The sequence below is a fragment of the Brassica rapa genome, chromosome A09 (genome assembly GCF_000309985.2).
Source record: "Brassica rapa cultivar Chiifu-401-42 chromosome A09, CAAS_Brap_v3.01, whole genome shotgun sequence".
NCBI classification, from domain to species: Eukaryota; Viridiplantae; Streptophyta; class Magnoliopsida; order Brassicales; family Brassicaceae; genus Brassica; species Brassica rapa.
Genome location: NC_024803.2, coordinates 44,924,751 through 44,937,442, shown reverse-complemented (window position 1 = coordinate 44,937,442; position 12,692 = coordinate 44,924,751). Strand labels below are relative to the sequence as shown.

General features: G+C 36.8%; 2 protein-coding genes across 2 annotated transcripts; one reads left to right on the top strand and one right to left on the bottom strand.

The window, feature by feature from the left end:
* Positions 1–206: 206 nt before the first annotated feature.
* LOC103843776 (cytochrome P450 78A6) lies at positions 207–2,317 on the top strand. The gene is made up of 2 exons (XM_009120548.3): positions 207–1,420; positions 1,508–2,317. Exons 1-2 carry the CDS (start codon positions 428–430, stop codon positions 2,132–2,134), a joined length of 1,620 nt encoding a protein of 539 aa, XP_009118796.1. The 5' UTR covers positions 207–427; the 3' UTR covers positions 2,135–2,317.
* An 8,063-nt stretch (positions 2,318–10,380) lies between these two features.
* Positions 10,381–12,692, bottom strand: LOC103843775 (GRF1-interacting factor 2). Its single transcript, XM_009120547.3, has 5 exons — positions 11,746–12,692; positions 11,324–11,400; positions 11,149–11,257; positions 10,789–11,074; positions 10,381–10,664 (listed from the first exon to the last, which is right to left on the bottom strand). Exons 1-5 carry the CDS (start codon positions 11,821–11,823, stop codon positions 10,603–10,605), a joined length of 612 nt encoding a protein of 203 aa, XP_009118795.1. The 5' UTR covers positions 11,824–12,692; the 3' UTR covers positions 10,381–10,602.

The following is a 12,692-nucleotide window of genomic DNA, read 5'->3' as shown; positions in this document are numbered from 1 at the left end:
ATACATTAAAAAGCGGACCATTAGATGATAATACTGTTGTTTGACAATTGTTTAACTAGGACAGATGTGAGTATAATCTTCAACACTTAATATTTATTTAGATTAAAATATCTTAGTAATTTGAGTGTACCAAACATAACATGACATATGCATATAGATCACAACGAGCGCATATTGGTTTGTTAGCATATACCCGTTTGAGCACCAACAAATAACTTTGAAATAATAAAATTTAAAATGTATATGAAAAAGAAACTTTGGACTGATAAATATTCTTTAAGTTTAAAGTAGTCTCTTGATTTGCCATTGGCTAAGATCTTCACATTTCGCACGTCTATTTAAAGCTTCACAACGACCCAAACTTAAATCACAACCCCCAAAACGGAAAATATCACAAAAAAGAACTTAAGAGAACCGTTTATCCATAATGTTTTCCCTGAAGATGGGAACCGAGGTAGAAAATTTGTGGGTCTTTGCTCTTGCATCAAAATTTAATCTTTTCATGCAAGACCATTTTGTTTATTTTCTTGTCGCCATAGCCATCACTTGGTTTACCTTAAGCATCGTATTTTGGTCTGTACCGGGTGGACCGGCTTGGGGAAGATACTTCTTCACTCGTCGATTTACTCCCTACTTTAACCGAAAAAACAAGAATGTTATTCCTGGTCCAAGAGGCTTTCCCCTCGTGGGAAGCATGAGCCTGAGGTCAAGCCATGTGGCTCATCAGCGCATAGCGGATGTGGCTGCGATGAATAACGCCAAACGGCTCATGGCGTTTAGTCTCGGTGATACTAAGGTGATAGTGACGTGTCATCCTGAAGTGGCAAAGGAAATATTGAACAGTTCGGTTTTTGCTGACCGGCCTGTTGACGAGACCGCTTACGGTTTGATGTTTAACCGAGCCATGGGATTTGCTCCAAATGGTACTTACTGGCGCATGCTACGTCGGTTAGGTTCGAACCATCTTTTCAACCCGAAACAAATCAAACGCTCGGAGGAGCAGAGGCGAGTGATCGCGACTAGGATGGTGAATGCGTTTACAAGTAACGCTGGAAACGTGTTTGGAGTGCGTGACTTGCTCAAAACGGCGTCGCTATGCAACATGATGGGTTTAGTTTTCGGGAAAGAGTACGAATTAGAGACTAATAACAACGTGGAATCGGAATACTTGAAGAGTCTGGTTGAAGAAGGGTACGATCTTCTCGGTACGCTGAATTGGACCGACCATCTTCCTTGGTTAGCTGGTCTAGACTTCCAGCAAATCCGCTTTAGGTGCTCTCAGCTTGTACCGAAAGTAAATCAGTTATTGAGCCGAATCATCCATGAACACCGGACTGCTGCGTGTAATTTTCTGGACGTGTTACATTCTCTTCAAGGTTCCGAAAAATTATCAGAATCTGATATGGTTGCTGTTCTTTGGGTAAGTATAACTGGTTTCAATATTATTAAAAATATACAGAAATCGAGATTAATGAACATTAATGTTTCAAATATTTGGTCCTGTTAGGAAATGATTTTTAGGGGCACGGACACAGTGGCTGTTTTGATGGAGTGGGTGCTAGCGAGGATCGTGATGCATCCTAAAATTCAATCAACGGTCCACGAAGAGCTTGACCGAGTAGTTGGCAGATCCAGAGCCGTTGACGAGTCTGACCTTCCATCTCTCACGTATCTAACAGCTATGATTAAAGAAGTCTTGAGGCTGCATCCACCGGGCCCACTTCTCTCTTGGGCACGTCTCTCAATAGCAGACACCACCGTAGACGGATATCACGTGCCGGCTGGGACAACCGCGATGGTCAACATGTGGGCTATAGCACGTGACCCGCATGTGTGGGAGAATCCTTTGGAGTTTAAGCCTGAGAGGTTCGTGGCTAAAGAAGGTGAAGCTGAATTCTCTGTTTTTGGGTCGGATCTGCGGTTGGCACCGTTCGGGTCGGGTAAGAGAGTTTGTCCGGGAAAGAACTTGGGACTTACGACCGTGACGTTTTGGGTTGCGAAGCTCTTGCATGAGTTTGAGTGGCTTCCAAGTGTCAACGCTAACCCTCCTGATCTATCAGAGGTTTTGAGGCTGTCGTGCGAGATGGCTTGTCCTCTCGTCGTTGACGTACGCCCCAGGCGTAAGACAACATAAGCTTTTGGCTTGGTCAATGCTTCAAAAAAATTATGGGACATTAAAAATCATGTATATAAATAAAACACGAAAAACAAATATATGTATAGCGAAGTATATAGATTCGCCCATATTTTAGTGCTTGAATAGAATATATTCTGCACTTGTATTATCTGAAATAAAATACCATATATTGCATGTGTATTTAGTATTTACGTAATAATGATGCGTATATAGTAGTCTATTGTTGTTAATTATTAACCCTATTTGGACTTCAAATCAAATCATGTGTGTTTATCGGTGATGAACCAGTACAGAATTTTTTTTTGTTTATCGTTGGTATTAATTAGTGGTTTATGTAAAATCACAACTTAAGTCTGCTATTCTTAAAATATCATCCTAGGAATCATTCCACTTAGCTAAAATAAAGTATACTACACTTTGCGTGTGGAACGAGTTAGCTTATCAGTTAACTTCTTCATATTTAAAAAAAAAAAAAAAAAAAACTTCTTCATATCTAATTAAATCCTACTCCGAATCGCCTAGACATCATTAATTTGCTAGGAAATTTCTTATCAGTCAAGAGACATGACGATTTTATTTAATGAAACAAAGCATCTGGTTGAGCTGTGCTCGTGAATTATACCTATTAATATAATAGGTGTCATCGTCGAGTGTTCAATTCAGTTAGTGTTTATGACTGGTTTCTGACTATTCGATAGTGGTGATGTCATCAACTTGTGTTATGGACCTATCACTTATGAACGTCAACCATTATTTTTTGTTGCTGACCAATGCGTTAGTGTTCTTACATCAGTTTGTTTTTTTTTTTCCCGGCAAGGTGAAATCATATTAATATAAGAAGGTTCCCCTACAACAAAGTGACCACTACCAAAAAAAAACAAAAGCTACCAGTCCCCTGTTTAAACAAAACAGAGCAACCTAAAGCCAAACTCCAAACAAAAAACAGAGCAAAGAGATCGGCTTGAAACTCCACTCTCAGCACCATCCACTCAACCGATCTTATACTTCCTCCTGCTACCCACCAAAGACCTCCAATCAGAGGGTCCGACTTTCATTAACAAAGAGCTCGAAAAGCCAGGCTGGATGCCCCGCAGCAACATACGAGTTGATGAGCCCATATTTCGTGACACTTTGAGCAATGAAAAAAAAAAAAAGCCCCTCTGTTAGCTTCTCTGCTGATCACCGAGAGCTTCCACTGTCGAATTTCTGACAATTCCTTTTCCATCTTTGAACCTTGGTAGAGAAAGGACGGCCAAGCTTGTGGTCTTTCAGCTGCTCCAAACAGGTCTTTGAACTCGCCTTCAAAAACAATTCTAGATTGTCTTTGGCTCCTCATGCTTTCCAAAGCCCACAACACCACTACCAGTCTAGCCTCATCCCTAGTTTTAATTCCCGAGAAGGCTCTTCTGCTATGGCAGAGTACTACTCCTCTCTCATTTCTTAGAACCCAAGCTCCTCCAACCAAGCTTTTTCCTTTATCGAGTTCCATCCCAATATTACATTTAACCCAGTTCGAATCTGGAGGTTTCCATTTCCGGTTAGATGATATACTCCTTTGCCTCTCCTCTTTGATCCATTCCTCCTCAACTACCTGAGCTAAGGACCATTCATTTGCCTCTGTAGTCGCTTTCTTCACCAGATCAAGAGGGTCAAGACAACTACCACCAAACAACATTTCGTTTCTCCTTTTCCACAAGTTCCAGACAATCCAGGGCCACACTCTCCTCTGCTCCTCGGTTAACAATTGCCAATTTTCACCATGGAGAAGATAACTCATATTTGCAAACACCGAATCATGGTCAAACCCATTCACTTTCGAAGGGATTGGAGATAGAGCCCAAACTTGTCTTGCAAAACAGCAGCTGAAGAGTACATGATTAATTGATTCCCTGTCGTCCCCACATGTTTGACATCTCAAATCTATTCTCATTCCTCGGGCATAAATGAGATCGGACGTTGGTAAGGCACAACTCAAAGCTTTCCAGAGGAACACCCTAATCTTTGGAACTGTTTTGACCTTCCATACCTTCTCTTTCAACCCATTGAGGGAAGGTAGCATGAAGGCTTCCGGGATCTTTTCCTCAGCTTTCGTTGTGGATGCTAACCAGTACGCTGATTTGACTGTTAGTTGACCACTCTTCACATATCTCCAGGAGTAGAAATCTGGTTTATCGACCACCGGTTGATTGCTCATTATGAGGTCTACATCACCTTTGACAAACACCTCAGCTAGCTTGGTGTCATTCCATTGCTTAGTTACAGGATCAATGAGGGAGCTCACCCTTAAGTTCACGTCAAAGCTTATATTCTTCACCCATGGCGCTCTCATCCCTTCCACTGGATCCTCTAACCACTTATCTGTCCATACCCGAATGGTAAGGCCGTTGCCTACCCTGAGTCTCAGCCCCTTCTTTAGCAAATCTCGGCCAAATAGCAAACTTCTCCAAGCGAAAGAAGGTCTTTCTCCTATAGCTGCTTCCAGGAAGTTCCCATCTTTGAAGTATCTGCTCTTCAAAAACCTAGAGATCAGAGATTGTGGCTGGTTTAACGTTTTCCACGCTTGCTTGGCCAACAAGGCTTGGTTGAAGCACTCTAAATCTCGAAACCCCATACCTCCCAGATGTTTGGGAAGACACATCTTATCCCATGAAACCCAGTGAGTTTTCTTCTTGTGAGAGTCAGTGCCCCACCAATAATCCGCAATGATACTTGTGAGTTTTGAGATGAGCGTTTTTGGCAGCTTGAAACAGGCCATCGGGAACACCGGGATCCCCCCTGCCGTTGATTTGAGTAAAACTTCTTTGCCACCTTGTGATAAGTGTTGAAGATACCATCCCTCTAGCCTCCCTTGAGTTTTTTCTTTTATGTAAGATAGCAGTTTGTTTTACATATCTAACATTTAGGAAATTACATGTTTTTGGTTTAAAAATTATTATAATAATGAAAAAATCAGTCAAAAAAGTATTACTAAGACCATGATTACCCCGGGGTTCTTAGAATGGAGTTTTTAGCGGAAGTTAAGGAACTATTTCTTAACTTTTAACTAAAAAAACTAAGAACCGGTTCTTAAAGTCCTTATTTATTTAAGAACCGGTTATTAACTTTTTTAGTTAAAAATTAAGAAACAGTTTTTTAACTGCCGTTGAGAACCTCATCCTAAAAATCCGGGTTAATCATGCTCTAAGAATGCAATTTGTTTGAAATTTCAACGTACAGAATTGTTCAAGTTAAACTTTCAACCAAGTAGTGGGAATGAATGATTCATTGAACTTCGAATCGTTCGAGACTCACCATATTGGTTTTGCGTGATTTTTTGTTTGTTTAAGGGTGTTGTGAGATTCATGTTGTTAAATGTTAATAATTTCGCTTTAGAAAAAAAAAAGGTATCTGTTTGAACTTTGAACATCTTCTATTGCGAATCGTTTCTCTACTGACTCTCTCAAGTGTTTCGGTAACACCGATTTTGTACCCTCACCATCAATGGTTTCATCTACGAATCAGCAGTTGGTAGGTAGATCTGGTTCATTCCCAATATTTTTTTGTCGACTGGTTCATCCCCAACTGAAATAGGATAAAAGCCCAATTTTTTTTTCATAATCTCCCTATACGTCTAATTAGAAATAAGTTATGCTCTTTATTACATTTGAGCGTCTTGCTATTATCGTTTATTCCCTTGCTTTCAAATTTCACATAGAAGAATTTTAACCAAAAAAATTACCATAACTATTTCCCATATCATAATGCTAAACATAATAACCATCGTATGTGAAAAATGGCAGAAACTATAAGCTTATTATTTAGTAAAAAGCTATTTTATACCGAGAATGCATCACATAAACTAATAAAAGAGTGCAAATTAGATTAATGATTATAGTTTGCATGTTAATTAATTTGTTCATGCTAGTTAGCATGCAAATTACAATATTCTCATGTTAATTAGACTAGTTAATGCAAAAATGAAATAGTTTTAACCAAATGTGTCATTAAGTCATTGCAATATTCTCATTTGTACTAGCTTACAAATTGACATTGAGCATGAAGAATACAGTAGTGACTTCTTTTGTCTTTCTCAAACAAACAACTTCTCCCCCTTCAAAACAAAAACAAAGAAAAACAAAGAAAAACTTATTTTGTATGCTTTCGAAAGAAAAAAAAATCTGTATGCTAGTATGCTACCACAAACTATTCGGAATTAAAAACTTTTGTGAGTTTACAACTGTTGGTCAAACTTGTTCAGTCAGATTTATAAGAGGTCTCGAAAAGTCAAATCAGAATACAATTTCCCGTGACGTGAAACATAGCGAGTCTATATGCTATATAAATTGCCAATAGCAAAGCTATTTTTATTGTCGACAAAAAAAAAAGCTATTTATATTGTTCTTTAAATTTCAAGCAGGATCATCTTTTTCCTCTTATATATTCACATTAAACAAAGAAGAAGAACAAATATTATTAGAACCAAGTGTTATTTGTTTATTACAAAATTAATTTACTATTCAAAATATTTTGTTCTCTTGATTTAAACTTTTAAACCTCATACGGGTCAGTTGACAAAAAAAAAACCTCATACGGGTCGTTAGTTTTTTGGTGAGCGAAGTCATTTGAAAGAATATAGATGCAAATCAACTGTAGATTATATATTAGCCAAAAATGCACACCGAGGGTCTAATCCTGATGTTTTTCCTAAATGAACTTTTTTGTTAACACAATGAACTTTAGTGCCAGCACTGGATATAAAATTATTAAATGAATGCCATTATAGACTCATATAGCTGGTGAAGAGCTACGAGACAAACATGCCTCAAAACATGACTGCCCTTTATATTTATTACGTTCCTAATTACAATGCTACATAGATAAAGTCGTAGCCAGACCTGTATTCTCTGTTGAAATAAATACTCCTACTAAATATAATACGTCTCAGAACGTATATATGGCTTGAATAGCAATAAACTTCGGGTAAGGACTATAATTTTTTCTATAACAACAATAAAAAAATATTTCATGACTAAGAAAAAAAAAACTTCGGGTAAGGACTATAATTTTTTCTATAACAACAATAAAAAAATCTGAACCAAGTATTGTTGAAATATTCCATTGGATTTTTCTTAATCATGAGTGCATGACCATTAAATTTTATTGATCAATTGATACATGAGCAATCGCAGACTGGTCGAATATTTCGTGTGCGTATTGATATGAACCGTCACTACATAAATAAATATTTCTTATTAGAATATCAATGACGCAAATGAGCCGAGAGTAACGAAAAGAAGAACGTCCAAATCCTGATCAACGGAGCAACCAAAGCATACAGTCTTCACTGTTAATCAGGATATAATATACTCCCTCCGTTTTTTTATATAAGTCGTTTTATAGCTATGCACGTAGATTAAGAAAACCATTAATTTCTTATATTTTCTAAACAAAAACATCATTAATTATTTACCTAACCACAATTCAACCAATAGAAAAATAAAAGATATATTACCATTGGTCATACAACATTAATTACTAATAAATTTTACATAGAAAACCGAAAACGACATATAATTTGGAACAAAAAAATTTCTCTACAACGACTTATATTAAAAAACGGAGGGAGTATTATGATATCCACATCGTCTCCGTTTGGCATTGATCATTATATTTACGCTTAATTGTTAGATAGTTAATTTAATTCACTCTTCACAAGATGGCTAAAAATGCATAAAGGATGTTTAGCACATGGATATATATGGTTTAGATGGTACGGATAAACTAATCAAATCGGAGGATATAATGATATTTTACTGAAAAATACCCACGCCATATAGAAACAACAACATGTCTTCATGTAGTAAACAACTCCCCGAATACCTCCAACTAGCTTAAACCTAATTCTACTTATTGTATTGCACATATAATTAAACCATACTTAATTCAAACTAACACTTAATTAAAACTGATTGATGGTTTTATATTTCAAAATTTCAAAATGTTAACAATTAATGAAGTTGGTAGGGTACCTATAAAGTGATGCAAATTAAATTGTAAATATTTGGTTTCCTAACTGCGCTGGTCATCCTCAATTACCCAACTACTCTTCTGACTAACTTACCTTGCCTTCTTTACTTCGCAATTCAATATACAATATCGCCTATATATATATGCACGTATACAGTTATATTTCGCAATTCAATTCTAAAACTTAACTTAGATTATGCCTCTTAATTAACTACGCGCATGTAAAACATTTTAGAGACATTAATTCCAGTTTTTAAATATCGAATAATTACATGATAAACCAGCTAGCACTTACCATAACACACACATATTTATAAAATTCAAATTCTTAGTAAAACCTTTAAGAAGATACAGTTTATGCTTTCACAATTTTTATAAATACTAGTCGAATTGAAATAAACTAGGGATTAATCTAGGGAAAACAGTAAATTCAGAAAAATAAATAAGAAAATAGTTTACTCAGCTATGAAATTTTGTCGTTACAATGATTTTTAATTTTGCAAACATAATCAGAATCAGGAAGATATTACGCTAGTCCATCAATTAGTTATATTAATCAGAATCGGTTTACTGAAGCAAAAGTAAATTTTCTTTTGCGTAGTAAAACGTGTGTATATTCAAAAATATATGCATTTACTGCTTTGATATTTATAATATTTCCTTTTTGAAAGCTAGGGTTTAGGAATGACGACCTGTTTCTGTTGTGTCTTATTAAAAGGCCTCTTCCTCCGCCACTCATCATTCCCTCATCATAACACCATCATCACCATTCACCCACCTATCTATCTCTCCCTCCATCCTCTTTTTTCTCTCTCTAGAACAAAATTTGAGAATCTGCTAAATATTGTGACTATCATCATGAGAGTTAAGCTATTTCAGTTGAGGGGAATGTTGTCTGGACCGAGGATATTATATACACACATACATATATATGTTGATACAAGTGATCAATCATATATAATATGTATATAGAGTATTCTCGGACCAGGCTTCATCCCCCCTAACATGTTATTGCCTTGATCACCAGATACTATTAACTCCTTCGCTAATTGCTTTCAAAGTTAATTGCTTGCAAAGTTACTATTAAGTTCAGTTATGTCATTGAGTCTTATCATGCATGGCTTCTTAAGAGTAGCTAGATTTACACATTTTCGATTCCCTTTTTCTTGGCTTTTCTTTCGTATCTTTGAATCTCTATATCAGTATTATTTATGTATTTTGAAAAAACAATTTTTCATAAGATATTAAATTTGAATGTCATATGTAAAGGATTGAAGCATATGTACACTATCAAAGATCTAAGTTAGACCGCTATTTTTTTTGTTGCAGTTTCCTTGTTAATATCTTTTTTTATTTGCATCTTGTCCGGCTAATCTTGATCAGGGTTGAGCTAGCAGGCTTCTTGGCATTATTCTTCCCCTAAACAACTTGTAAAAAAACACGCAGTGACTCAGATGAAAGTCCAGAAGTTAAATGGCCACATATGGTCATAATTTTTTGTCTGGAGCGGAAATGAACCCATGATTCAACGTCCTGAAGAGACCGGATCTTCAACCACCTCACTCACTACCACATGCCGATTTCTTTGTTAATATATGAGTTGAAAAGGAGACTTTTCGTTGTTCCATTCTTATTTTAGTCTATGTTTTCTAATTTTTCTGGCCGATTCTTGAATAAAGCAGAATTATTAGAAGGAAAAGTTGAAAACATCTTTTAAAGAAACAAAACTACCAGTTTACCGATTATGTACGTGATATAATAATAACTACGATTAACAAATGAGGTATTTATAATGTGTGAACTCGAGCAAGACGAAAATATTTTATTTGTTTCTTTCAGCTACTATTTTTTGAGAAAAAAATAGTTTGGATGTGTTTTCATGTGTATTTTAAATCAAATATATTTTAATCGACAATATCAACGATTCTCCAATGGCAAATGTTTGACAAAATAACATTTCAAAAAACAAAATTTGCAAACTAGGAATTATTTATTCAAATTACCATATTGTAATATTAACATCAATTTGGAGCTAATTTCACACTCATAACTTAGATACGATCTTAATGAGTATCTTGTAAAAACCCTCTGGTGATTACTCCAGAAACTGTCTCTAACAAAGAATGGTGAAAGTCCAAAGCTTAGCCCCAGCTGTTGCTCCGGTCATGAATCCCATTAGCCATCAGGATTCAGGAATTCGTTGGCATGCGGCATGAAAATCAATGACTATCAGCACAAGAAGAACAATGAATAATGTATTCTAAACCACATCCGAACTTGTACTAGATAATACAAATACCATTACAACACGGACTGTGGAACTAGTCCACAGTCTATATTCTGTTGTAAGTTGTAACTCAAGAAAATTAACTAATGCAAAAGACATTTTTGAGTCGTCTCATAAGAAAGCACAAGTCCTCCTAGTTATAAACAACACAACAAAGCTTCTTTGGATCTTTTCATTTGCCATCATCTTTTCCTTGTCCATCTGCTCCATCTTGCTTTCCCCCTCTAATCCCCACTGTCAGTCAAGAAAGAAACGATTATGTGAGGAAACTACATGAAGCTACAACATAATAAGAAAGATAAATAACCAATCCATTCAATGATAACGATTGAGAATTGTCATAAACGCAAAGGGTTACCGTTTGCAGCGCTTCCTCCAAGAGAGGTTTCTGGTTGCTGTTGCATCTGATGCTGCATCCCATTGTTGTTGTTGATACCCATTGGTCGCATCCCCATGTGTCCTTGCATAGCCTGTTGATGCATATGCTGCTGTTGCGGATCCTGAAGCTGGTGTGGGCTACCAAACTGCAGAGGACCTCTCGGAGGGAAGATACCAGCGGGTGGTGCTTGTTGAGCCATCCCTGAAGCTTGTGGGTGTTGCATAAAGTAGCTCGGCGGTTGCATCCCAGGATGCGGTGCCCCCATCTAACAGCAGTAAAGTAATCAGATATTACTATGTTAATGATGATTCCAATTGACTTTTATCAAAGACAAAGAACCTGGGAAGCCATAGCTGGTGGTGGTGTAGCTCCAGCTGTAGATGGAGGAGGTTGAGCATCAGCAATAGCCGCGAGGTACATCAAGTTCTTCTGGAGAAGAGCTTGATACCTGCAAGTATAATTCTCAGATTCCATTACTGTTGAAGAAAGAGATAGAAAAGAGAGAGAGACTTACTGTGCACACTCTGCAAGCTTGCCAAGATTCTGATTTTCCATGATTGCCATTATCAGCTTCTTGTTCTCCTCAAGGTACTAAATTTAAGAATAGACAAAGGAGAGATGAAGTATAATAAAAACACAACAACAGAACCCACCAAGGCATCTAACCTCATCAATGTCCAAAATCTAATTCTAAGTTCAATAATCATATCAAAGCACCAAGGGAAGAAGACCCAGCTTTTGTAAATACCCTTTTGAGATTCCTCCTATCTGAGTAATAATTTGACGAAGAAAGCTCCAAAGATGGATACTTTCAGACAAAGTAATTGACTCGAATCACAAGAAGACAATTGATTTAACTAACTCAATTAAAGACAGTAAAACCCTATTAACTCAATTAAAGACAGAGAGAGAGAGGGAAGTGAAGAAAGAAGAAACCTTTTGGATCTGTTCGGTGGTGATGTTAGTTGGCGGCATCGAAGGAGCCATCGGAAACATTTGCGGAGGCTGCTGCATCGCTGATTAAACCAAAAACCCTAGCTTTCCCCCAAAAACCCTCGAGATCAAATGCAAACGAAATGACTCTTCAGCGATTATATTATTATAAAGATTATCCTTCACTTGGATTCCTCTAGAGAGAAGGGGCTCCTCCTGCGATTTTTATTACCAAAAATGTCTCCACTTTCCTTTTTCATAGCAAGACCCCTCTGGCCGATTCAAAAGGCTTTCTTCTTAGTTCATTCTGGGCCTTGAGATTCAACCTCTAAGGCCCATGGGTTACTGAACAAATTGCATTTGCTTCTGCATGCTGACCCAGCTATTTATTTTTCATACACAACGGCACAAGTATGAACTGGTTTGTCGGAAAAAGCTGGTAATTTATATTCGCTTAAACCTTTAAAAAACATATGTTGATCACAAAAAAAAAACCTTAAAAACATACATAAATAAATATTCTAGTTGATATTAATTGATAATATATCATTTAATTCCAAATTATTAACAACAGTTAATGAAAAAGTCAAGCGTTTAGTTTTACATCACGATCGTGAATCGTGATTTGGTTTAGGTCATGATTCACGCCGTCACCGTCGTCGTCGCACAGATCGGAGACCAAAACGGAGATAGAGAGGAAGGCAGGAGTGACGAGGAAGATGAGTCCCACAGGAACCATCCAAAGATTAGAATTTGTGGGATGGTATTTGTAAACCCAATATGTTAGAAATAGTCCTGCGAATGTAACCACGATCATCGAATATAATAAGAATACCATTGACGACATACTCTTCTTCTTCTTCTCCTTCCAAGTCTTCTCATCTGTCTTCTTCATATTCGTGTTCGTGTTGCTTCCGTGTTTCATTTGCTAGGTGAAGTGAAAGAAAAGA